The sequence below is a fragment of the Pongo pygmaeus genome, chromosome 15 (genome assembly GCF_028885625.2).
Source record: "Pongo pygmaeus isolate AG05252 chromosome 15, NHGRI_mPonPyg2-v2.0_pri, whole genome shotgun sequence".
NCBI lineage: Eukaryota > Metazoa > Chordata > Mammalia > Primates > Hominidae > Pongo > Pongo pygmaeus.
This window is the reverse complement of record NC_072388.2, coordinates 17,429,925-17,457,027: the sequence shown is the minus strand read 5'-3', so window position 1 is coordinate 17,457,027 and position 27,103 is coordinate 17,429,925. Positions and strand designations below refer to the sequence as shown.

The following is a 27,103-nucleotide window of genomic DNA, read 5'->3' as shown; positions in this document are numbered from 1 at the left end:
CCACCCACCCACCAGCCACAACAGCCCAGGGGAGGCTCCCAGGGAATGAGGGACAGTGCCCTTGGGTGTGTGGGACACTGGGGAGGGGGAGATGAGGAGGGCCCATGGAGCTTCTGTGCTTTGATGCCTAGAGAGGATAGACAGACAGACGGAGACAGACAGATAACCAGAGACAGAGAGGGAGGCAGGGGCCAAGACAGGTGCCGGGCTGGGCCTGGGGTGCCTCACTGAGTGGGGAGGATGGGTGGGCAAGGCAGGTGGGCCTGCAGGTGCACAGTGTACCTGGGCGACAAGGCGGTTCAGATCCAACTTGTCCTGAGCAAGGCTCTCGTTGAGGGCGCTCAGCTTGGACAGGGAGTCCCGCAGGGAGGCCTCCTCTGCCCTCAGCTTGGTCATGGAGGGCTCGAGCTCCATGCGGCCAGCCTCAGCCTGCAGGGTCAGGCCCCAAGAGATGAGGAAAGGCAGAAAGGTTGGGAGGAGGTGAGGAGAGACAAGAAGAGACCCAGAGAGATGGACCCTCGGAGACAGGGGAGGGGAGACAAGGAGGGGACTCAGCGTGAGATGAAAAAAAAAATTACCGCAGAAAGCCTGCTGCTTATGGAGCCATTTAAAAGCCACGCACTGCAGAGCTGTGCAAAACTAGCTCAAGCTGCAGGGCAGGGCCAGAGTTCAGAGGATCCCGAGTAGAGTCTACGGATAGCACTGCTCCGAGCCCAGGCTGCAGCGGATAGGGCAGGTCCCCCCGCCAAGGACTCTCTGGGCTGTGGCCCCAACTCTCAGACCCCAGGAGCTGAGTCTCAGGCACTGGATGTCCCTGAGCTATAGGCACTGCCCGCAGGAGCATCCAGAAGAGCAGGCATGCGGCCATAAAGAGAGGTCAGTCCACTTATGGCTGGGACCAGAGGTCCAGAGGTCTGTGGCCTGTGACAAAGGTCAGCCTGTATCCAGAAGGAAGGGGTCAGTCTGTGGCCAGGCTCAGAGGTCTGCCTGACACTGGGACCAGTCCGTGCCAGAGTGAGAAGGCTTGGGGCTGGGGGTCAGAGGTAGGTTTGGGGTTGTGCAGCAAACAGGGACCCACCTTGGTCAGCGCCTCGGACACCTCGTCCTTCTCAGCCTGCAGCATATCCCGTTGCAGTGTGGCGTGGCTCAGCACCTCCCTCACCTCCACCAGCTCCTTGGCCAGGACTGAGTGCTTCCCTTCCAGCTGCTCTAGTTGTCTATGGCTGCGGGACAGAGGGCGGGCGGGTGGCCCATGTCACTTTCCTGCTCTGAACCCCCTGTAGCCAGCAAGATGCTGGGCCGGGGACCAGGCCTGAGGCAGGAGTTTGGAGAGAAAGAGCCTGAGCCACAGGGCGACCAAGCCCACTACCGCTTAGCTCCATGACCCTGGGCCTCCGTTTTTCACACCTGCAAAATGAGGTACCACTTGCCTCGTGACATTGTTTTTTTGAGACAGAGTCTTGCTCTGTCACACAGGCTGAAGTACAGTGGTGCGATCTCGGCTCACTGCAACTTCTGCCTCCCAGGTTCAAGCAATTCTCCTGCCTCAGCCTCCCAAGTAGCTGGGATTACAGGTGCTCACCACCATGCCTGGCTAATTTTTTGTAGTTTTAGTAGAGACGGGGTTTCCCCATGTTGGTCAGGCTGGTCTTGAACTCCTGACCTCAGGCGATTTGCCTGCTTCGGCCTCCCGAAGTGCTGGGATTACAGGCGTGAGCCACCGCGCCTGACCTGTTTTAAGGATACAAATTTCACATGTGCTTAAAATAGTGCCTGACACATCTCCCCAAAGGCCTTCAGAAACAAGAATAATATGCTCCACCACAGTCTACTAAACAATCATCGATCACGTCCCAGAGAGGTAAGCAGCGCAGTGGTGAAGAGGTTAACTCTGAAGGCAGAATGTCTGGGTTCAAATCCTGGCTCTTCTGCTAACTAGCTGTGTGACCTGGGGCAAGTGACATGGCTTCTCTGTGCCTCAGTTTACTACCCACAAAATGGAGATAACAGCTTCTATGTCATAGAGTTATCATGGAGTTAAATGAGAGAACTGAATGGCTTAAAATGGTATCTGGCACTTAGTGAAATTAGGATGTTATTATTATCAGCAGAAGCAGCTGGCTTTCCTTTTCCCCAGCCCACCCACTTGGAGGCCCAGTGGAGTGGATGGAGGCACTGGTGTGATCACCAAGCACCCTACCAGGTAGAAGAGGCCAGGCTAGGCTCCTGGGACACACAGGCAATTGTGCCACCAGCTCTGCTACGCCATGTGACCAGGAAATGCTCCCTATAACACCCCATGCCCCTCAATTCTGGGAAGCCCGATAGAGCTGAGTCTGCAGATATCACAGCTTCCTGCTACATAGGCACATGTTGGCCACAGCAGGGGAGGGAGGAGAAGGCAACAAATGAGACCCCAAAGACTTGCCATGAGCTGCTACTTTCCCCACTGGTGGTAGGTGTGAAAACACTTCACGACGTGATTTTTTTTTTTTTTTTTTTTGGTGAGATGGCGTCTCGCTCTGTCACCCAGACTGGAGTGCAATGGCACCATCTCAGCTCACTGCAAGCTCCACCTCCTGGGATCACACCATTCTCCTGCCTCAGCCTCCCGAGTGTCTGGGACTACAGGCGCCTGACACCATGATCGGCTAATTTTTTTTTGTTTTTTGAGACGGAGTCTCCCTCTGTCACCCAGGCTGGAGTACAGTGATGCCATCTTTGCTCTGCAACCTCTGTCTCCCGGGTTCACGCCATTCTCCTGCCTCAGTCTCCCGAGTAGCTGGGACTACAGGCACCCGCCACCGTGCCCAGCTAATTTATTATATTTTTAGTAGAGACGGGGTTTCACTGTGTTAGCCAGGTTGGTCTCGATCTCCTGACCTTGTGATCCGCCCGCCTTGGCCTCCCAAAGTGCTGGGGTTACAGGCATGAGTCACTGCATCCAGCAATTTTTTTTGTTTTAGACGGAGTCTCACTCTGTTGCCTAGTCTGGAGTGCAGTGATACAGTCTCAGCTTGCTGCAACCTCCACCTCCTGGGTTCACGCCATTCTCCTGCCTCAGCCTCCCGAGTAGCTGGGACTACAGGCGCCCGCCACTACGCCCGGCTAATTTTTTGTATTTTTGGTAGAGACAGGGTTTCACCGTGTTAGCCAGGCTAGTCTCAAATTCCTGACCTCAAGTGATCTGCCTGCCTCGGCCTCCCAAAGGGTTGGGAATAGATGCGTGAACCACTGCACCCAGCCCTAATTTTTTTTATTTTTTACTTTTATTTTTATTTATTTATTTATTTTTTACTTTTTATTTTTTTGAGATGGAGTCTGGCTCTGTTGCCCAGGCTGGAGTGCAGTGGTGAAATCTCGCCTCACTGCAAACTCTGCCTCCCGGGTTCATGCCATTCTCCTGCCTCACCGGACTACAGGTGCCCACCACTATGCCCGGCTAATTTTTTGTATTTTTAGTAGATACTAGGTTTCACCGTGTTAGCCAGGATGGTCTCAATCTCCTGACCTCGTGATCCACCCACCTCAGCCTCCCAAAGTGCTGGGATTACAGGAGTGAGCCACCGCACCCAGCCTATTTATTTTCTTTGACACAGAGTTTCACTCTTGTTACCCAGGCTGGAGTGCGATGGCGTGATCTTGGCTCACTGTAAACTCCGCCTCCCGGGTTCAAATGATTCTCCTCCCTCAGCCTCCCAAGTAGCTGGGATTACAGGCACGTACCACCACGGATGGCTAATTTTGTATTTTTCGTGGAGACAGGGTTTCTCCATGTTGGTCATGCTGGTCTTGAACTCCTGACCTCAGGTGGTCCTCCCACCTCGGCCTCCCAAAGTGCTGGGATTACAGGCATCAGCCACTGTGCCTGGCCAATTTTTTTTTTATTTTTAGTAGAGATGTCTTTTTGCCATGTGGCCAGGCTGGTCTCAAACTCCTGACCTCAAGTTATCCACCCGCCTTGGCCTCCCAAAGTGCTGGGATTACAGACGTGAGCCACTGTGCCCAGTGGACAATGTGCTGTTAAGTGAAAATAGCAGAATGCGAAATGGGATGTTTGCTGTGAACACAACTACTTAAAAAGACCTTCTCCTTTCCAGGCACGGAAAGCCTGGGTTTACTCTCACATGGACCTGAATTCCAATTCCCACCCTGCCACCCCCAGCCACACACGCTGTACGAGTCTGAGCAAGTCTCTCAAGCTTACAACAACAGAGTTCCGCATTGCATGAGTTTGACAGGAAGACTAAATCACAGAGTACATAAAACACACTCGGCCAAGAGCCTGGCACACAGTAAGTGTGCAGGAAACGGTTGCTATCTCACTGCCAGGAAACACAATGGGAAGGAAAACCAATGCCCTAAATGAATTAGGATGGGCAGATGAGGCTGTCAGAAGGTGATGTCTTTATATTTCTATTTTTCAAACTTTTCATTAGATGGTCACATTTATGAAGAGAAAAACCAAACAACAAAATATCAAAAACAACCTGGCAGCTAAGTGGATAATTTCTTGTCTTAAAAATCTTCAAGTTGCCAAGAACGGTGGCTCATGCCTGTAATCCAGCACTTTGGGAGTCCGAGGTGGGCGAATCACCTGAGCTCAGGAGTTCGACACCAGCCTAGCCAACATGGTGGAACCCCATCTCTACTAAAAATATAAAAATCAGCCAGGTATGGTGGTGGGCACCTGTAATCCCAGCTACCAGGGAGGCTGAGGCAAGAGAATCACTTGAACCCGGGAGGCGGAGGTTGCAGTGAGCCAAGATCATGCCACAGGCAACAAGACTGGGGGGGGGGGGGGGGGGAAGTGGATAATTTCTTGTCTTAAAAATCTTCAAGGTGCCGGGTGTGATGGCTCACACCTATAATCCTAGTACTTTGGGAGGCCGAGACAGGTGGATCATCTGAGCTCAGGAGTTAGAGATCAGCCTGGGAAGAAACCCTATCTCTACGAAAAATAGAAAAATTAGCCAGGCATGGTGGTGTGTGCCTGCAGTCCCAGCTACTCAGGAGGCTGAGGTGGGAGGATCACTTAAGCCTAGGAGGTGGAGGTTGCAGTGAACTGAGACTGAACCACTACACTCCAGACTGGGTGACAGAACAAGACCCTGTCTCAAATTAAAAGAAAAAAAAATCTTCAAGGCTAGGCATGGTGGCTTATACCTGTAATCTCAGCATTTTGGGAGGCCGAGGCAGGAGAATTGCTTGAGGCCAGGAGTTTGAGACCATCCTGAGCAACACAGCAAGATCCCATCTCTAAAAAAAAAAAAACTCCAAGAAATACAGTCCAGAATACTGCTGTCAATAGAACTCTCTGAGATGACAGAAATGTTCTATGACCATATATGGTTGATGAATGCTTGAAATGTGGCTAGGACAACTAAAGAACTGAATTTTCTTTTTCTTTTTTTTTGAGACGGAGTCTCGATCTGTCACCCAGGCAGAAGTACAGTGGTGCGATCTCAGCTCACTGCAAGCTCAGCCTCCCAGGTTCACACCATTGTCCCACCTCAGCCTCCCGAGTAGCTGGGATTACAGGAGCATGCCACCATGCCTGGTTGATTTTTATATTTTTAGTAGAAACAGGGTTTCACCATGTTGGCCAGGCTGGTCTCGAACTCCTGACCTCAAGTGATCCACCCACCTTCGCTTCCCAAAGTGCTGGGATTATAGGCATGAGCCACCATATCCAGACTGAATTTTCACTTTTTCAAATTTTTAATTAAATTTTAATAGAGCCAGGCACAGTGGCTTATGCCTGTAATTCCAGCAATTTGGGAGGCTGAGGTGGGAGGAGTGTTTGAAGCTAGGAGTTCAAGACCAGCATGGGCAACATAGTGAGACCCCCAACTCTACAAAAAACTTAGAAATGTTGGGGGCTTGTCTAGTATCCTCGGGACTGAGATCAGAGTTGCCCAGGAACCCAGGGAGGTGAGGGCTCAGAGGGTGGTGAGGGCACAGAGGAAGGGAGTGGAAACCCAACTCTCAGGCTTCGGTCCCATATCCTTCTCCAGGCCAGGCCCAGACCCTGGCCCCCATCTAGGGGCAGTTGGGAGGTAGAGGTGGGAGGACCACTTGAGTCTGGGAGTTCCAGGCTACAGTGAGCTGTGAGGGACCAATTGTGCCCCAGCCTGGGAAACAGAGCAAGAGTGTGACTCAAAACAAAGCAAAGCAAAACAAAACAAAACTGAATACTAAAAAATAAGTGTTGGCCAGTCGTGGTGGCTCATGCCTGTAATCCCAGTACTTTGGGAGACAGAGGCAGGTGGATCACGGGATTAGGAGTTCAAGATTAGCCTGGCCAAGATGGTGAAACCCTGTCTCTACTAAAAATACAAAAAAAATTGGCCGGCTGTGGTGGCGGGCGCCTGCAGTCCCAGCTACTCGGGAGACTGAGGCAGGAGAATGGCATGAACCCAGGAGGCGGAGCTTGTAGTGAGCCGAAATCTCACCACTGCAGCCTGGGAGACAGAGGGAGACTTCATCTCAAAAATAAATAAACAAACAAATAAATAAATAAATGTTAATAGGCACATGCAGCTAGTGGCGACCATATTAGTGCAGAGCCACACCCATAACGCTCGACTGGTGTTATGCCCAGACACTTATTCTTCAGCACGCCCCAGCTCAGACCTCCCCAGCACCTTCTCAGGAGCTTGTTGGCGCTCCGCAGACGCTGCACCTCGCGCTGGGCGTCCTCGTGGCCCTACATGGCGCCGTCAGTCTTGTCCTGCAGGTACTGCAGCTGTTCCTCTAGGGCCCCCCGCTCACTCTCGCTGTCGCTCAGCTACTTCCGCTGGGTGCCCAGCAGGTCCTGGCTTGCCTCATAGCGCCCACGCATGTCCTGGGGCGCGGGGATCTTAGAGTCTAGGGGGGTCCTTTGAGGCCTCCAGAGCCCACCTACTCTCTTCTGGTTCCAGGGATACACACTAGCCTAGGCTAGGCAGGGTCCAGGGCCTGGACCGGGCCTGGGGCAGGATAGGGGCCTAGGCCTGAGAGCCAGCTTTCCGCTCTCCTCCTATGTGCCCTCAGCACCCTCTGAACCCTCACCTGCCTGGGGTCCCGGACAACTATCAAAGCCCCCCGATGCCTGACAAACCCCCAGGCACACTCCTCTCCTGGGTTCTGACCCCACCTCAGGGCTCCCAGGCTCCTCCCCCTTGCATCCTGGTTCCACTCTCAGACTCCTCCCTACCCTGGCTCTGCCCCTCGTTCCCAAGCTCTCATTCTAGGCTCTGATTCCCCTTGCTAGACCTTTTCCCAGGGTCCTGGCTCTGTATGACCAGGGACCTGTCTCCCTCTCTACCAGGACCCTAACACTGCCGCAGCCTCCTCCCTCCACCAGCTGCCCAAGCACCCAACTCCAGCTGCCCAAGCACCCCCACTTCTGGGCTCGGCTTCACCACAGAGCTCTCGGCCACCTCCTTGGGGATCCTGACACGCTCAGACACTCTCTCTCAGGGCTCTGCCTGCACCCCAGGGTGCTCAGACTCCTCCCCCGTACCCTGGCCCCAGACCCGCCCACGCCCCCACCCGGAGGGCGCGAGCCCCTCCCCCTGGGCCTCTGGCTGCCCCCAGAACACTCAGGCCCCTTCCTACCTGGACCTGCAGCTGGCGCTTGTGCAGGGCGGAGTGAATCAGGGCGAGCAAGCCTGGAGGAGTCTGAGCAGGCCTGGGAGGGGCCTCGGCGGGGCGAATGGCCTTGGCCCGGCTAGGAGCGCTGCGGTGCGGACGGGGTCCGCTGTCCCGAGAGCCCCCGCAGGCTGCCCTCCAATGCATCCGCGGTGCACTTGGAGCCTCTCAGCTGGACGCCGCTCTCAGCCTCTGACAGGATGGCCTGAGCGTAGAGGAGGGAGGCAGGAGGCCACAGAGTTAGGAACCGCGGGGTTAGCTGGCAAAGTCGCCCAGGCGAGGCTGGGGGCCGCCTCATCCCAAATGCTGCCTCCTACAAGAAGCCTTCCTGATTTCACCTCCTCCACTAGCTCAGTCCTCAGCTCGCTGCTGAGGCCTCCCATTTATTGTGAAGACATCATTTGGCATTGCTCACAGGCGGGCTCTGAACCGGCCATGCCTCCCATCTGAGACTGGGGGCTCCCCAAGGCAGAGGCCGGGTGAGCTAGCAGGGGTGCTGAGCAGCTACAGCCTGGGTCCCAGGCCCCCACGCATTTGCAGTTCAGTCCGAAGCCACCGAAAGTCGTGGCAGGGGAGCTGGGGATTGCCTGGCGGGTCCCTGTCTTCTCACCTCTCTGGGCTCACACCTGTGCCAGGTCCTTTCGGCTCTGCTGTAGCCCTTCTCCGTCCTGTCTCCAGGGCCGCCTGATCCTGTAGACACAGGAATCCCTGGAGTGGGGTGAGGGAGACAAAGGTGGTCGGGGTTCTGTCTTATCTGAAACCTCCCCTTTCCCTCCCTCCCTGGCCCACCACTGACCAGGTGGCCTCTGAAGCCATGTCCATAGGCCAGTTATCTGGTAGACCCCACAGCAGGCCCGAGGCCCTCACTGAACAGACCAGGCCCAGAGAAGAGCTGTGTCCTGCCCCAGGTCACACAGTCGATTGGAGGAGAGCTGGATCTAGAACCCAGGCCAGGCCCCACACAGAGGGGTGACCAAACCAGGCCGTACCCTGGAGAGGAGTGTCCCACTGGTTGGGGTGGGGGAGCTGGGTTGCCAGAGGCAGCATCTGGACCTGGAAAGTGTGGATGGGAGTCCAAGTCCCGACTCTCCCACTTACTGGCTCTGAGACTGGACAAGCATTTCCCCCCTTGGGCCTCAGTTTCCCCATCTGTGTCATGAGGATTATGCTACAGGGCTGCTGGGAGGAAGAAATGGGATGGAGGAGGTGAGTGTGCTTACCACAAAGCCTGCACACCTGTGTGGGCTGAACCTGAGTGTGAGTGGGACACTGGGGGTGGCCCAGGCAGCCCAGCCCTAAGCCTGCATCCATGGATCTGGCCGGTACCCCATCCCATCCTGCCCCATCTCAGGGGCAGCTGCAGCTCACCACGGCCTCAAGCTTCTCGGTGAGGTCCTTGTTGACCTGATCCTTCTCCAGATTCTGCTTCTGAAGACACTCCACTGCCAGGCCCAGCTCTGTCACTCTGGAGTTGGGGGAACAGCAGAGGTGAGTGGGGGACCACCCCTGCCTCTCAAATCTACTAGCTCTGTGTCCACCATGCTTCTCCAAACCCGAGGCAGGGACCCTAACATCCACCTCCCTGGCTGTGTGACCTTAGGCAAGTCCCAGCTCCTCTCCAGACCTCACACTTCTCATCTGTGAAATGGGAATGAGGTTCCCATCAGCCTTATCTCATGGGAAAGCAGTTGAGGACTTGTCCAGGTGGCAGGAGTAAGGGGCATAAATTTTTTTTAAAAACCATTTGACCAATATCTCATTCCCCCAAGCCACAGCCCTTGGTCACTACCATTCTACTCTCTGTAACTATAATTCAAGCCCTTTTTTAGATTCCACATATAATTGAGATAATGCAGTGTTCATCTTTCCGTGTCTGGCTTGTTTCACTTAGCATAACGCCCTCAAGATGATCCGTGTGGCTGCAAATGTCGAGATTTTTTCAAGGCCTGAATTGTGTCTCTCTCTCACACACACACACACACACACACACAATACATATATGTAAAATTTCCTTTTTATTGTTGTTGTTAGATATAACAGCAGGCTGGTGTGCAGTGGCATGATTATAGCTCAATGTAACCACTAAATTTTGGGTATAAATTATTCTCCCACCTCAGCCTCCAAAGTAGCAAGGACCACAGCAATACACCACCATGCCTAGCTAATTTGTAGGGACATGGTCTTGCTATGTTACCCAGCCTACGGAGTTTCACTCTGTTGCTCAGGCTGGAGTACAGTGGCACGATCTAGGCTGACTGCAAACTCCGCCTCCCAGGTTCAAGCAATTCTCCTACCTCAGCCTCCCGAGTAGCTGGGGCTACAGATGCCCACTATCACCCAGCTAATTTTTGTATTTTTAGTAGAGACAGGGTTTCACCATATTGGCCAGGCTGGTCTCAAACTCCTGACCTCGTGATCCACACACCTTGACCTCCCAAAGTGCTGGGATTACAGGTGTGAGCCACTGCACCCGGCCCCTTATCTATAGTTAATAATGCTTCAATAAACATAGAAATGAAAATATCTCTTCAAGATAGTGAATTCATATTCTTTGGATATTTACTTAGACGTGAGATTGTTGAATCATATGATAGTTTTGTTTTTAATTATTTGATGAACCTCCATGCCGTCTTCCATAATGGCTTTACCAATTTACATTCGCAGTGGTAGTGTACGTGGGTCCCTTTTCTGTATATTCTTGACAACACTTGCTTTCTTTTGAATTTTTGATAAATATCACCTTAGTATGTGTCTGAATGCTAACTCATTGTGGTTTTGATTTGCATTTTTCTTAAAATTACTAATGGCTTCTTTAAAAAAACTAGTTTTTTGGCCACTTTTTAAAAGAATGCGTTACTTTTCGTTGTTATTTTTATTTTGGGGGCTTAAGTTTTATGAGTTTCTTGCACATTTTGAACATTAACCCTTTATCTGATATTTGGCATACAGGTATTTTTCTCCAATTCTTTAGATAGCGTTTTAATGTCACTGATGGTCTTTTGCTATGCAGTAGAAACTTTTCAGTTTGACGTAGTCCCACTTTTTTTTCCTGTGCTTTTGGTGTCAAACACACAAAAAAACTACTGCTAGGATCAATGCCAAAGAATTTTGCTCAGTGTTGTCTTCTAGAAGATTTATGGTTTCAAGTCCAATGTTTAAGTCTTTAATATATTTTAAATTAATTTTATGTATGTCGTAAAGCTTGGGTGCAATTTGTTTTTGCATAGGGATATCCCATTTTCCCATCACCATTTATTGAAGAGTTTATTCTTTCACCATTGTGTGTTTATATGCCTTTGTTGAAAATTTGTTGACTGTATACAGGTGGATATATTTTATATATATCTGAGCTCTCTATTCTGTTCCATTGGCTTATGTGTTTGTGTTTATGCCAATATTTCGCAGTTTTGATGACCACAGCTTTGCTATACAGTTTGAAATTAGGCAGCATACTGCTTCTAGCTTTGTCCCTCTTTCTCAAAATTGCTTTATTTGAGGTCTTTAGTAATTCCATACAAACTGTGGAATTTTTTAAAATTTTTGTTGAAAATGCTATTGAAATTCTGATAGAAATTGCTTTAAATATATACACCAATTTCAGTAGTATGAATGGTTTTTTTTCTGGTTTTGTTTTTTTGAGATGGAGTCTCACTCTCTCACCAGGCTGGAGTGCAGTGGCGCAATCTCAGCTCACTGCAACCTCCACCACCTGGGCTCAAGTGATTCTCATGCCTCAGCCTCCCGAGTAGCTGGTATTACAGGCATGTGCCACCACACCCAGCTAATTCTTGTACTTTTAGCAGAGACAAGGTTTCATCATTTTGGCCACGATGGTCTCGATCTCCTGACCTCATGATCCACCCACCTCGGCCTCCCAAAGTCCTGGGATTACAGGCGTGAGCCACCGTGCCTGGCCAGTATGAATGTTTTAATACTAATTTTTCTAATCCATGAACACTAAACTAAGTATTTTTAAATTTGTCTTTTCTATAATTGCCTCCACTAATATTTTACAGTTTTTGTTGTACAAATCTTTTACCTTCTTTATTATATTTATTTCTAAGTATTAGATTGGTGCAAATGTAATTGTGGTTTTTGCCATTACCAACCTAATACTTTATTATTTTAGATATTATAGTATATGTAACTGTCTTCTTGATTTTTCCCAGATATTTGTTGTTGGAGTATAAAGATGCAATGGATTTTTTGTACATTGATATAGTATCCTGCAAACCTACTGACTTTGTTTACTAGTTCTAAAATTTTTTCATGTAATGATGAGCACACTGGCCTGTGTGTACACATTAATTGATCGTTTTTATTAACATATCACAGTGCCTAAAAGTGTGCTCTGTTGTATTTTTGCTGTGACAAATTCTATAGCATCTTTTAGTCCTAATCTTTTTTTAAATGCTTTTGTTTGGTATTTGATAATAATGTGTCTATGGTTACTTTTCAATTGTGCAACACATTTATCTCCAAGCCAAGTCAAATTTTCTAATGAAATTAATAGTTTTATATATATTTAGTTATTGTAAATCAAAACAGTAAATTTTTATGATAGTTTTAAAGTTACTAAGATTGAGAATATGTCAATTTTTCACCACTCATGAATCTGTGGGTTCCTTATTTTAAACAATTATATATAAGGTCTGTATATGTGTGTGTGTGTATGTGTGTGTGTGTACTGGCTTAGAATCTTGCCTAACATATTGTCTGCACTAAGCAAGTACTAGCAAAATTATTCATCAAATAATCATCTTCATACCATTCTTCAAATGGCATATTGTTTGTTCTAATTAAAAACTATGTTTCTGTCTTATGTTAAGTAGCAACAAAAATTGGAAGGTCTACTTGGTTTGCCCTCTTGAGAAAATTCAAAGTTAAATGGTAGTTTTAATAATTTCCTTTAGACTCAGTACCTTATTTTCCTCACACAAAAATGTAAACATTAAGGATAGCATCATATTTAAATGATCCATCCTACAATAGACAGACTTTGGGTCATTCACTGATTGGGCTGAAGTCTTACTCTCTATTATTTCTGATATTTTCATGTTAACAGCCTAGAAAATCTATTACACATAGAATGTTATAAATTAGAAATTAATATCTTGGATGTACAAATTACAAATGTAAACTGAAAAGTATAAAATAAATATTTATATATTATGAATTGTTACTCAAGTAAAGCAAAAGCATTTATTTAAAATACTTTCACAAAGAAAATCCAGGGCAAAATAACCTATATAAAACATTCTACCAATATTCAATAAATAATTAATACTAATTCTTCAGCAGAAAATACTTCCAAAAAATGAAGAAGAGGGAACATTTTCCAATTCACTCTAGAGGCCAGTATTACTGTAATACTAAGGCCAGACACAAGTATAAACAGAAGGTCTGTGGGCAAATATGCCATATTCATGTAGACACATACAGCCTCAGAAAACTTTAGCATGCTAAATCGAGGCACATAAAATATGAATATACACCAAGAACAAATGTGATTGTTTTGTAAATGTCGTTGTGACTTAGTATCTAAAATTCAATCAAGATAATACCCAATATTAGTAAAGAACAAAAAGTGATCCTTTAAATAGGTACAGAGAAAGTTACAAATATCAAGCATCATTCCTGACAAAACCCCCAGCAAACTACTAATAGAAAAAGATTTTGAGACCCACTAAGAGGTATCTATAAAAAACCTACAGCTAACATCCATCATACTTAATGGCGACAGACTTGTGCTTCTTTACCTGAAAGTTTGAGAAGACAAGAATTTCCACTTTAACCACTCTATTCAGCATTGTACTGGAGGTATTAGCCAGGGAAATTCTACAACAGAAAAAAAATTGTCCAGATTATAAAATAAAAGTAGAACTGTCATTATTGCAAATGAAATAATTTTCTGTAAAATAAAAAAGATTCGCTAAAATATCACTAGAATTAATACACAATTTTATCAGGGGTTTTTAAGAACTGTGCAGGGTGGGACTCTACGTGCATAGGTTCAGTGCATAAACATACATCTACAGGAGGCCAAGGAGGGTGGATTACCTAAGGTGAGGAGTTCGAGACCAGCCTGGCCAACATGGTGAAACCTGGTCTCTACTAAAAAAAATACCAAAAAAAAAAAAAAAATTAGCTGGGCAAGGTGGTACACACCTGTAATCCAAACTACTTGGGAGGCTGAGGAGGAGACTCGCTTGAACCTGGGAGCCGGAGGTTGCAGTGAGCCGAGATGGTGCCCCTGCACTCAAGCCTGGGCAACAGAGTAAGACTCTGTCTTAAAAAAAAAAAAAAAATTGATCTAAAAGCAACTAGGGGTCACCTGTTCAAGTTTGGGCTGGTTGGGGATCTTACCTCCTTCTGATATCTGGTCAGGGGTGGATAAGCTCTGGTGCTGTTGGGCCATCTGGTTTCTTTATGCAGCTGTGCCTACAAATAAAGAAACTAAGGAAACACAGTAAGAAAAATAACTTTCCCAGTTATTTCATCAGGGTGGCCCTCATAATATTTTTATTAATTTTTCATTTATTTATTTATTCATTTTTTGAAATGATGTCTTGCTCTGTCACCCAGGCTGGAGTGCAGTGGCTCGATCTCAACTCACTGCAACCTCCACTTCCCCCCACGTTCAGGCGATTCTCCTGCCTCAGCCTCACACCCGGCTAATTTTTTGTATTTTTAGTAGAGACAGGGTTTTGCCATGTTGGCCAGGCTGCTCTCGATTTACTGACCTCAAGTGATCCTCCTACCTCGGCCTCCCAAAGTGTTGGGATTACAGTCACAAGCCACTGCGTCCAACCTAATTTTTCTTAAATGTATGTAGTGCTCACATTTATTTCAGTGTTTAATACTGTAAGTGTTTTGGGCCTTTCTAAGTTTGGTGATGTTTTTGTGACCAGAAATACGCCATAGAAACTTAACTATTTCTATCAATTAGGCTATGGTAAAATTGGTTTAATTACAGGTCACAGTTTTCAAGAACATATTAAATCTTCACACTGAGTTAAGAACTTACTGTATTCAGCAGGCAATGGAGAGTCAGAAAAGCTTAAGCAAAAATGAGCAATTCTTTTACAAGAACATAGTTGATAAGACATAATTTTATGAAACATTGGGTTTATGACAAAGTTATTAAATTACGTAGATTTTATTAGGGCTGTGAAGATAAAGGCTACATAGGCCCATTTATCTGCAAGTCAGCACATAAACAGAGAAGGATGATTAACAATGTAAGCTTCTAGCTTATGCTAAATGTTGGTGGGAACAGACAATCAATTATGGAGAACTTCAGAGGACAGTAAGCTTGGATGGGATCTTGGAAGTTTTACAGGTCAATGTCACTCCATCTATTGGCTGTTTTTCACTAGACTAATAAATGAACAACAAAGATAACATATATCAGAAGTTAAAATCATTTCAATGAGTATCTGCCACGTCTGTGCCATTGTAGTGTACTAGGTGCCTTACAGCACTTAGGGGTCCTCTACTTACAAAATGCTTTTCACAAAATATGAAACTGCAGGCAAAGGTTCAGACATATGTTTGCTTTTAGAATCTTTTTTTTTTTGTTTGTTTTTTTTTTTTTTTTGAGATGGAGTCTCACTCTGTCACCCAGGCTAGCGTGCAGTGGCGCAATCTCGGCTCACTGCAAGCTCTGCCTCTCAGGTTCAAGTGATTCTCCTGCCTCAGCCTCCTGAGTAGCTGGAACTACAGGTGTGCACCACCACGCCCAGCTAATTTTTCTACTTTTAGTAGAGACAGGGTTTCAGCATGTTAGCCAGGATGAGTCTTGTTCTCCTGAACTCGTGATCTGCCCACCTCGGCCTCCCAAGGTGTTGAAATTAGAGGCGTGAGCCACCGGACCCGGCCTATATTTAAAATCTTTATACAGCCTGGTATCCTTTTTCCTTTCCTTCCTTTTACCCTTTTATGAGTTTTATCTTAGACTAACCTCTGTAATGTTGCTATATGCCAGTATTCAGTTGCTGTGTTTGTTGAATCATAAAATAGTGTAAAACTTCAATTAATGTTCTTTTTAAATAAAATATTTATGAATGCATCCAGCAAAATGCTTATGATTTGGATATTCACAAAGTATTAGTTTTCTGTGGATCTCTCTAACAATAATGTGAAAACCCAAAATGAACATAAAATATTAGCTAATATATATTTCAAAGTATTCTACAAGTATAAAAACTATGACATTATTACTTTCATATATGTGAAACATTAATAATTTTTAGTCAACATAAACATAACCTTTACATCTAAACTTGTATTAATTCAATTAAGAGTTAATATAATATCCTAAAGTCATCAAATATTCAAAAATAGAATGTATTTTGACTTGGAATGTGCATAAAATTATTTTCAGCTGAGTGCAGTGGCCTATGCCTGTAATTCCAGCACTTTGGGAGGCCGAGGCAGGTGGATTGCTTGAGGTCAGGAGTTTGAGACCAGCCTGGCCAACATGGTGAAACCCTGTCTCTAATAAAAATACAAAAGTTAGCCAGGCATGGTGGAGCATGTCTGTAATCCCAACTACTCTGGAAGCTGAGGCAGGAGAATCACTTGAACCCGAGAGGCAGAGGGTGCAGTGAGCCAAGATCGCGCCACTGCACTCCAGCCTGGGTGACAGATTCCATATCAAAACAATAATAATAATAATAATAATAACCATTTCCTGTGACTCTGAAGATAAAATAGCATTACAGAATACCGAATAATCCTGAATTTGGTTTTCTTGGTTTTATTTTGCTTTTTATTTAGTTTCATTCCCCTTGACCCGTGGGCTGATGGTTCTTAGGTACACCTGAGTTTTCATTGTTAGGGTCAAGATTTTAAAACTTTAATGTGGTAATTTCTCTAATTTTGTTGACAGTTATTTCTCAGGTTGCAAGTTAAAATAAAATTTCCATTTTACTAAAGTCTTTGGTTTATTAATGATTTTATAAGGTGGTGGAACCAAGATGGCTGAATAGGAACAGCTCCAGCCTACAGCTCCCAGTCTGAGCAATGAAGAAGACGAATGATTTCTGCATTTCCAACTGAGCTTTGAAGAGAGTAGTGGTTCTCCGAGCATGCAGCTTGAGATCTGAGAACGGAGAGACTGCCTCCTCAAGTGGGTCCCTGACCCCCGAGTAGCCTAACTGGGAGGCACCCCCCAGTAGCGGCAGACTGACACCTCACAGGGCTGGTTATTCCTCTGAGACAAAACTTCCAGAGGAATAATCAGGCAGTAACATTTGCTGTTCACCAATGTCTGCTGCTCTGCAGCCTCCGCTGCTGATACCCAGGCAAACAAGGGTCTGCAGTGGACCTCCGGCAAACTCCAACAGACCTGCAGCTGAGGATCCTGACTGTTAGAAGGAAAACTAACAAACAGAAAAGGACATCCACACCAAAACCCCATCTGTACGTCACCATCATCAAAGACCAAAGGTAGATAAAACAACAAAGATGGGGAAAAAATAGAGCAGAAAAACGGAAAATTCTAAAAATCAGAATGCCTCTCCTCCTCCAAAGGAATGCAGCTCCTCACCAGCAATGGAACAAAGCTGGAGAGAGAATGACTTTGATGAGTTGAGAGAAGAAGGCTTCCAGACGATCAAACTACTCTGAGCTAAAGGAGGAAATTCGAACCCATGGCAAAGAAGTTAAAAACCTTGAAAAAAGATTAAATGAATGGCTAACTAGAATAACCAATACAGAGAAGTCCTTAAAGGACCTGATGGAGCTGAAAACCAAGGCACGAGAACTACGTGATGAATGCACAAGCCTCAGTAGCCGATTTGATCAACTGAAAGAAAGGGTATCAGTGATGGAAGGTCAAATGAATGAAAAGAAGTGAGAAGAGAAGTTTAAAGAAAAAAGAATAAAAAGAAACGAACAAAGCCTCCAAGAAATACGGGACTATGCAAAAAGACCAAATTTACGTCTGATTGGTGTACCTGAAAGTGATGAGGAGAATGGAGGCAAGTTGGAAAACACTGCAGGATATTATCCAGGAGAACTTCCCCAACTTAGCAAGACAGGCCAACATTCAAATTCAGGAAATACAGAGAACATCATGAAGATATTCCTTGAGAAGAGCAACCCCAAGACACATAATCATCAAATTCACCAAGGTTGAAATAAAAGAAAAAATATTAAGGGCAGCCAAAGAGAAAGGTCGGGTTACCCACAAAGGGAAGCCCATCAGAACTAACAGCGGATCTCTTGGCAGAAACCCTGCAAGCCAGATGAGAGTGGAGGCCAATATTCAACATTCTAAAATAATTTTCAACCCAGAATTTCATATCCAGCCAAATTAAGCTTCATAAGCAAAGTAGAAACAAAATCCTTTACAGACAAGCAAATGCTGAGAGATTTTGTCACCACCAAGCCTGCCTTACAAGAGCTCCTGAAGAAGCACTAAACATGGAAAGGAACAGTCGGTACCAACCACTGCAAAACACACCAAAAACATACCAAGTTGTAAAGAACATCGACAATATGAAGAAACTGCATCTACTAATGGGCAAAACAATCAACTAGCATTATAATGACAGGATCAAATTCACAAGTAACAATATTAACCTTAAATGTAAATGGGCTAAATGCCCCGATTAAAAGACACAGACTGGCAAATTGGGTAAAGATTCAAGACCCATCAGTGTGCTGAATTCAGGAGACCCATCTCACAAGCAAAGACACACATAGGCTCAAAATAAAAGAATGGAGGAATATTTAGCAAACAAATGGATAGCAAAAAAAAAAAAAAAAAGCAGGAGTTGCAATCCTAATCTCATAAAACAGACTTTAAACCAACAAGGATCAAGAGACAGAGAAGGGCATTACATAATGGTAAAGGGATCAATGCAGCAGGAAGAGTTAACTATCCTAAATATATATGCACCCAATACAGGAGCACCCCAATTCATAAAGCAAGTTCTTAGAGAACTACAAAGGGACTTAGACTCTCCCACAATAATAGCGGGAGACTTTAACACCCCATTGTCAATATTAGACATATCAAAGAGACAGAAAATTAACAAGGATATGCAGGACTTGAACTCAGCTCTGGACCAAGCAGACCTAATAGACATGTACAGAACTCCCCACCCCAAATTGACAGAATACAGATTCTTTTCAGCACCTCAGCTCACTTATTCTAAAATTGACCACATAATTGGAAGTAAAACACTCCTCAGCAAATGCAAAAGAACAGAAATCATGACAAACAGTCTCTCAGACCACAGTGCAATCAAAATAAAACTCAGGATTAAGAAACTTACTCAAAACCACACAACTACATGGAAACTGAACAACCTGCTCCAGAATGACTACTGGGCAAATAATGAAAAGAAGGCAGAAAAAAAGCTGTTCTTTGAAACCAATAAGAACGAAGACACAATGTACCAGAATCTCTGGGACACATTTAAAGCAGTGTGTAGAGGGAAATTTATAGCACTAAATGCCTACAAGAGAAAGCAGGAAAGATCTAAAATGGACAGCCTAATATCTAAATTAAAAGAACTAGAGAAGCAACAGCAAATCAATTCAAAATCAAGCAGAAGACCAGAAATAACTAAGATCAGAGCAGAACTGAAGGAGATAGAGACACGAAAAAACCCTTCAAAAAATCAGGAGCTGGTTTTTTAAAAAGATCAACAAAATAGACCGCTAGCCACACTAATAAAGAAGAAAAGAGAGAAGAATCAAATAGACACAATAAAAATGATATAGAAGATATCACCACTGATCCCACAGAAATACAAACTACCATCAGAGAATACTATAAACACCTCTCCACAAATAAACTAGAAAAATCTAGAAGAAATGGATAAATTCCTAGACATATACACCCTCTGAAGACTAAACCAGAAAGAAGTAGAATCCCTGAATACACCAATAACTAGTTTTGAAATTGAGGCAATAATTAATAGCCTACCACCCAAAAAAAGTTCAGGACCAGACGGATTCACAGCCGAATTCTACCAGTTACAAAGAAGAGCCAGCACCATTTCTTCTGAAACTATTCCCAGCAATAGAAAAAGAGGGAATCCTCTCTAACTCATTTGATGAGGCCAGCCTCATCCTGATACCAAAACCTGGAAGAGACACAACAAAAAAAGAAAATTTGAGGCCAATATCCCTGATGAACATCTGTGTGAAAATCCTCAATTAAATACTGGCAAACCAAATCCAGCAGTACATTAAAAAGCTTACCCACAAGATCAACTTGGCTTCATACCTGGGATGCAAGGCTGGTTCAACACACACAAATCAATAAATGTAATCCATCACATAAACAGAACCAATGACAAAAACCACGTGATTATCTCAATAGATGCAGAAAAGGCCTTCAACAGAATTCAACAGGCTTTCATGCTAAAAACTCAATAAACTAGGTATTGGTGAAGCATATCTCAAAATAATAACAGCTATTTATGACAAACCCACAGCCAACATCATACTGAGTGGGAAAAAACTGGAAGCATGCCCTTCGAAAACCGGCACAAGACAGGGATGTCCTCTCTCACCACTCCTATTCAACATAGTATGGGAAGTTCTGGTCAGGGCAGTCAGGCAAAAGAAAGAAATAAACGGTATTCAAATAGGAAAAGAGGAAGTCAAGTTGTTTCTGTTTGCAGATGACATGACTGCATATTTTAAAAACCCCATCGTCTCAGCCCCAAATTTCCTTAAGCTGATAAGGAACTTCTGCAAAGTCTCAGGATACAAAATCAACGTGAAAAAATCACAAGCATTCCTATACATCAATAACAGACAAGCAGAGAGCCAAATTATGAGTGAACTTCCATTCACAATTGCTACAAGGAGAATAAAATACCTAAGAATACAACTTACAAGGGATGTGAAGGACCTCTTCAAGGAGAACTGCAAACCACTGCTCAAAGAAATAAGAGAGGACACAAATAAATGGAAAAACATTCCATGCTCATGGATAGGATGAATCAATATCATGAAAATAGCCATACTGCCCAAAGTAATTTATAGATTTAATGCTATCCCCATCAAGCTACTACTGACTTTCTTCACAGAATTGGAAAAAACTATTTTAAACTTCATATGGAACCAAAAAAGAGCCTGCACAGCCAAGACAATCCTAAGCAAAAAGAACAAAGCTGGAGGCATCACACTACCTGACTTCAAACTATACGGCAATGCTACAGTAACCAAAACAGCATGGTACTGGTTCCAAAACAGATATATAGACCAATGGAACAGAACAGAGGCCTCAGAAATTACACTACACATCTACAACCATCTGATTGTTGATGAACCTGACAAAAACGAGCAATGAGGAAAAGATTCTCTATTTAAATGGTGTTGGGAAAACTGGCTAGCCATATGCAGAAAACTAAAACTGGGCCCCTTCCTTACACCTTATACACAAATCATCTCAACATGGATTAAAGACTTAAATGTAAGACCTAAAACCATAAAAATCCAAGAAGAAAACCTGGGCAATACCATTTAGGACATAGGCATGGGCAAAGACTTTATGTCTAAAACACCAAAAGCAATGGCAACAAAAGCCAGAATTGACAAATGGGATCTAATTAAACTAAAGAGCTTCTGTGCAGCAAAAGAAACCATCACCAGAGTGAACAGGCAATGCACAGAATGTGAGAAAATTTTTGCAATCTATCCATCTGACAAAGGGCTAATATCCAGAATCTACAAAGAACTTAAACAAATTTACAAGAAAAATACAAATAATCCCATCAAAAAGTGGACAAAGGATATGAACAGACACTTCTCAAAAGAAGACATTTATGGAACCAATAAACATATGAAAAAAAGCTCATCATCACTGGTCATTAGAGAAATGCAAATCAAAACCACAATGAGATACCATCTCACGCCAGTTAGAATTGCGATCATTAAAATGTAAGGAAATAACAGATGCTAGAGAGGATGTGGAGAAATATGAATGCTTTTACACTGTTGGTGGGAGTGTAAATTAGTTCAACCATTGTGGAAGACAGTTTGGCGATTCCTCAAAGATCTAGAACTAGAAACACCATTTGACCCAGCAATCCCATTATTGGCTGTATACCCAAAGGATGATAAATTATTCTACTGTAAACACACATGCACACATATGTTTATTGAGGCACTATTCACAATAGCAAAGACTTGGAACCAACCAAAATATCCATCAATGATAGACTGGATAAAGAAAATGTGACACATATACACTATGGCATACTCTGCAGCTGTAAAAAAAGGATGATTTCATGTCCTTTGCAGGGACATGGATGAAGCTGGAAACATCATTCTCAGCAAACTAACACAAGAACAGAAAACCAAACACTGCATGTTCTCACTCATAAGTGGGAGTTGAACAAAGAACACATGGACACAGGGAGGGGAACATCACACACCAGGGCCTTTCGTGGGATTGGGGGCTGGGGGAGAGACAGCATTAGGAGAAATACCTAATGTAGGTGATGGGTTGATGGGTGCAGCAGACCACTATGGCACATGTATACCTATTAACAGACCTGCACATTCTGCACATGTACCCCAGAACTTAAAGTGTAATAAAGAGAGAGAGAGAGTATTTACTGTCCCTTGGAAGGAAATTTCCTGTCCCTTGGAAGACTTGCTTTTAGGATACTGCCACTATGCCATGGAGAACATAAGATGTTCTCTAGAGATTCTCATTTGGAGAGGAAGTGAGGCTCCTGAATGACTGTTATGGCTGAGTTACCAACTGACAGCATCCATCAACCACATCTGCGAGCTGTCTTGAAAATTATACCTGTAGCCCCAGTTGAATTTCCTCAGCTGACCTGATTGACATAGACAGAGATGAGATTTTCACACTGGGCCCTGCCCAAAGTTCAGTTTCAGGAACAAGATAAATTATTTTGTTTTAAGCCATGAAAGTTTAACAGGACAGTTTGTAATGAAGAAACAAATAATAACAAATGATCTATCAAGCTAGAGAAAGATCCCATTTCATTTTGCCTTACTTCACTAGTATTGCAAAGGGAAAGTGAGAAAGAAAAAGAAAGACAGAGAGAGGGAGAGAAAGAGAAAATTGAGAGAAAAAGAGAAGAGACTCCAAACAAAATGATTATGTCTCAAAAGAAAAAAATTTTCATCTATTTGTCTAACACACACACACACGCGCACACACAAAGACACACACACCTCTATTGCTTGGTATCCCACCCTATTTTGTATCCCTGAGGATTTATTTGAGTCCTTGAGAAAGCCCCTTATGAACATTAGAGCTCCTCTTAGGGTTAGTGGGGAACGGGTATAACTGAGCTTTCCCTATAGACTGGAGTAAATGTGCTAAGCCAGAATGTCTTCTTCCTCCTCCTCCTCTTCCTCATCTTTCTCTCCTCCTCCTCTTCTAAATTTAAATAGTCTATATATGATTTTTATTTCTTATGTAATTGAGTTCCTAAATGTGTCCCAGGCTTAGTTTCTTCACACTCTTAAAAACCCACGCTTTCAGAAATCCTTAGGTTCTGGAGTCCCCTAGTCTTGGCTGGATATCTTCTTGTGCTATTTGCTATTTTTATGGCATTTGTCATTTACTAGCTGAATTAGGTCATTTCCTCACTGCTATGAAGAAAAACTGAAGACTGGTAATTTATAAGGAAAATAGATTTAACTGACTCGTGATTCCATTGGCTGTTAAGGAAGCATGATGCTGACATCTGCTCAGCTTTTGGGGAGGCCTCAGGTAATTTACAATCATGGCAGAAGGCAAAGGGGGAACAGCCCTTCACCTGGCTGCAGAAAGAGCAAGAGAGAGAGAGATGGGAAAGGTGCCACAAACTTTTAAACAACCAAACGTCATGAAAAGTCAATCACAAGACAGCACCAAGGGAATGGTGCTATTCCATTTATGAGAATTCCACTTCCATAATTTAATCACCTCCCACCAGGCCCCACTTCCAGTACTGGGGATTACAATTCGACATGAGATTTGATGGGGTCAAAGATCCAAACCATATCATTAACCTTTTCTGTGAATCAGGTTTTAAAAAAAAATCTGTTAATAATGGCACCTATAATTTGCTGTAAGGATTTGATAAATTAAAATTATTTGTCAATAACAAAAATGTCCATGAAAAACTTGATTGAAAGTTAAATAAAATCCTTCTAAAGCTTCCAGTAAGCATCAGTTAATAAAGGGTAGTTTCTGTTTCTCTTAATGTTTTTGTTAAAAACAATATCTTCTACACATGAGTAATGGGAAAATGGGACAACAATGTGATTTGTTTCAAATAATTTATTTTTATGCTGGCATTTCCTACTTTAGAATAAATGAAAATATAAATTATTGAATCTGACAATAAATCATATTATTTGTAAATAAAAGCAGAATGGAAGATTAATTTGGATTCAGATATTAAGAAGACTGAATAACTGATATGAAATATTCCTACACACTAGTTTTAAAATGATGTCCTACAAGGCAACTTTAAGGGTTTTTTGAAATGACATGTTTATGGTAGACAAATGTATCATATGCTCTTATGAATATTCAATATGTCGGCAAAAGATCCAACTCTAAATTTTCATGTTAAAGTCAGCTTCCTAAGACCACTCTATGCATAACTGTGTTACACAGGTTTCCCGGAACAGACCTTGAAGTGGAGGATTGCAGGCAGAATCTTTGTTCTGGAGTGCTCTTGAGATACACACCTGTAAAGAAGTGACAAATGCAGGATTAGACAGAGGGGGAAGCTGCCAAACAATAAGGTGACAATGGAGGATTCTGCTGCTTCTATAAACAGCTCTGGACTTAAAATGAGCCTTCACATTGTTCCAAATTGAGTTATAAGAGTTCAACTTTGATATTCCCACCATAGGACAACAATGGACCTCAGGATGCATCCACACAATGGGCATACTCTTGACTATGCAGTTTCCTGTGGTTGAGGGCAATTCCTATTTGAGTGATGAAGCTGTAAATGGTTTTCCTCATAAACTGGGAAATGGTTTTCTTGGAGGCCCCGAAGAGGAAAACTGACAGAGTATCACAATAACAGCTACAATATCCTAGATTTAAAACAATTTTAAAGCATTTATTAGAATATAATAGATCATTTATTCTTTCAAAACACGTTTACAAAAATGTGTTTTAAAAATATTAAATATCTTTGATATAGTTTAGTAGGAAAATACTCAAAATCAAAATTGTAAAAACAATGTGTTTCTCATACAATTAAACTGCATTTGAAGTAGATGGCAATGTAATACAAATCTTGAAAAGTTTTTCTTTTCTAAAACAAGGGTCCCAATGATGTACTATACCGTAATTAACACTGAAATTCTGGGAACTACTTTATCATTTCCAGTCACCATAGTTGCAAAGCTGGGAAGTAAACACTGTACATAAGATGACTGATTTCCCCTGGAATACAACAGGCTGAAGTTCCCTTCATTATACAAATTAATAAAATTCAAACTATATAAAATACATATTAGTTGTTGATGATTAATTCATCTATATCTGGTACCAAAGTTCTGGGCTACTTAAACCGTGTAGATTCAAAATTCTAGATTGGGAAAAATTGTAAGGAAAACCTGAAGCTTTCATATAGTGTGAAAATTATTCAGCACATATGGATAATTTTTGATGTTTGAAATAAGCAGAAAGATCTCTAATAGAGATGACTTTATGACATTGTTTAGGAACAGCATAAAAATAAACATTTTAAAGTGCTGTTATATAAAGATAAAACAACAGTTATTTCTCTATGTTTTGAAAGCTAAAACTAAATAAATGATAGTAGGAGCAGAAGTGCTTTGTGTTACAAGTGCTTCTCAAGCACTTACAATTAATACCTTTAATGGTGGAGGGAAAAAATACTGCTTCAACAATATAAAGATATAGCAGTTCAAAGTGGCAACCAAGCAAGATGTTACTTTGAAATGCCCTGCTTTAACAGTATACCTGGGGACTCTGCATTCTCCTCTAAACTGGGTTTAATATAAAGGAAATCCCACCACAGCTGTCTTCAAGCTTTCTAGTAAAATGGCCCTCCAGAAAGATGACCTTTGGTGTTAACCCCTGTCAAAATGACAGCTCGCCAAATGGAGAAGTCAAATCCCAGAAAAAAACAATAGAAAGTTTCATAGAAGTTAGCGAAAAAAATAAAATTTTGAGTGTTAAATGATTCTCACATATTGAATATCATTTTACTTCTTTTCTCCAACAAATCCATTCACCAGTATCATTAAAATTTATGATCTTTATTGTGGTACAATGCTATCCTTTCATAAATGTACTTCAATTAAGTAGGATTACTCCTGTATATTATTACTATGGATACTACAGTCATGCTTTCTTTGTGCTCAAGTTGCCATGAGCTAAAGCCTTATTTAAAAAGGTAGATCTATTTCTAGGTATCTCTACTCCTATATTTTATCAAATATGTATGTATGTATCACAATATCTAAATATTAGCAAGCTTATGAGACAGTGATATTGATAACAATATCTTCAGTAGAATTAAGATTTATCTTCTTTGAGATCAGAAAATAAAACTATGTTAGATTTAGCTTAGAACACGCATACCTAAAAAAGATTGCTTAAATTAGCTTATAAGTGAGAACTGTGGTAAGTATGTTAAGCAAACAACTTACTGGATGTTATTTCTTCCATTCTGTGTACTCTTAACTACCACACATCATAAAGTCCTAAGAATCTAGTTTGGGAAAGTACAATAGAAGACTGAAGCAATTATTTAGATAATTTAATCTAAAAAAATCCCATCATTGTGCCAATTCTTTGGTATTTCAAGGATAATAAGATCAATGTTTTCCATGATTATTGTTAGTATTATTTTATCATTAATTTTCATTAATTTATCATTTATTGAATACTTTCTTGACAATATCGATATATCTTAAAATCCTCCTAAATTTCACACGTGTAAATTCTGGATATTACTAAGCTGACCTAAACTACATATCTCCAAAAAGAAAAACTAAGGTGACGATACAGTTAAAACCAAATTTTAGTTTCAGATTCTAAGTAAATAATGTATAAATTTGAAAAATAGCTATGTTCTTATATAATTATAAAATAAAAATGTTATTTCTATCTAAATTAAATATACAATGTATTAATCTAGATTAATGAACATGCTCCAAATACTTTGAACCAAATTACTATTTCCCATCTATTACAACATACGATCTTTACTACTTTGTACATAAGTGTATTATTGAAATGTAACTATTATGTCTCCTTATATTTTCTTTGTAACATTTAAAACATTCTCATTATTTTAAAGAAATGTATATGCTAATACTTATGAAAAGGCTTTTTTGTGCCTGAGATTTCTATAACTGTGAAAAGCATAAGGGAGAATTTCCTTTCCAAAAACATAGATATTAATGAAGTTGTTTTCTGAGGCCTGTTCTTCGTAACTGTTTTCTAGGTGATGGACTATTTATCGACTTGCTC

General features: G+C 42.7%; 1 protein-coding gene and 1 long non-coding RNA gene across 2 annotated transcripts in view; both read right to left on the bottom strand.

Moving 5' to 3' along the window:
* LOC134738186 (rootletin-like) overlaps positions 1-8,268 on the bottom strand; it is a 30,082-nt gene extending 21,814 nt beyond the window's left edge. The window contains 4 exon segments of the mRNA XM_063652121.1: positions 283-429; positions 1,079-1,223; positions 7,603-7,840; positions 8,246-8,268. Of these exon segments, the coding sequence (XP_063508191.1) occupies positions 283-429; positions 1,079-1,123 (192 nt within the window). The 5' untranslated portion in view covers positions 1,124-1,223; positions 7,603-7,840; positions 8,246-8,268.
* A 5,081-nt stretch (positions 8,269-13,349) lies between these two features.
* Positions 13,350-27,103, bottom strand: part of LOC134738124 (uncharacterized) — a 31,815-nt gene continuing 18,061 nt past the window's right edge. Inside the window, exons 6-8 of the long non-coding RNA XR_010123668.1 lie at positions 24,273-24,330; positions 14,002-14,091; positions 13,350-13,473 (exon numbers count right to left, since the gene is read on the bottom strand). This is a non-coding gene — a long non-coding RNA (uncharacterized LOC134738124). The remainder of the gene's footprint in view (positions 13,474-14,001; positions 14,092-24,272; positions 24,331-27,103) is intronic.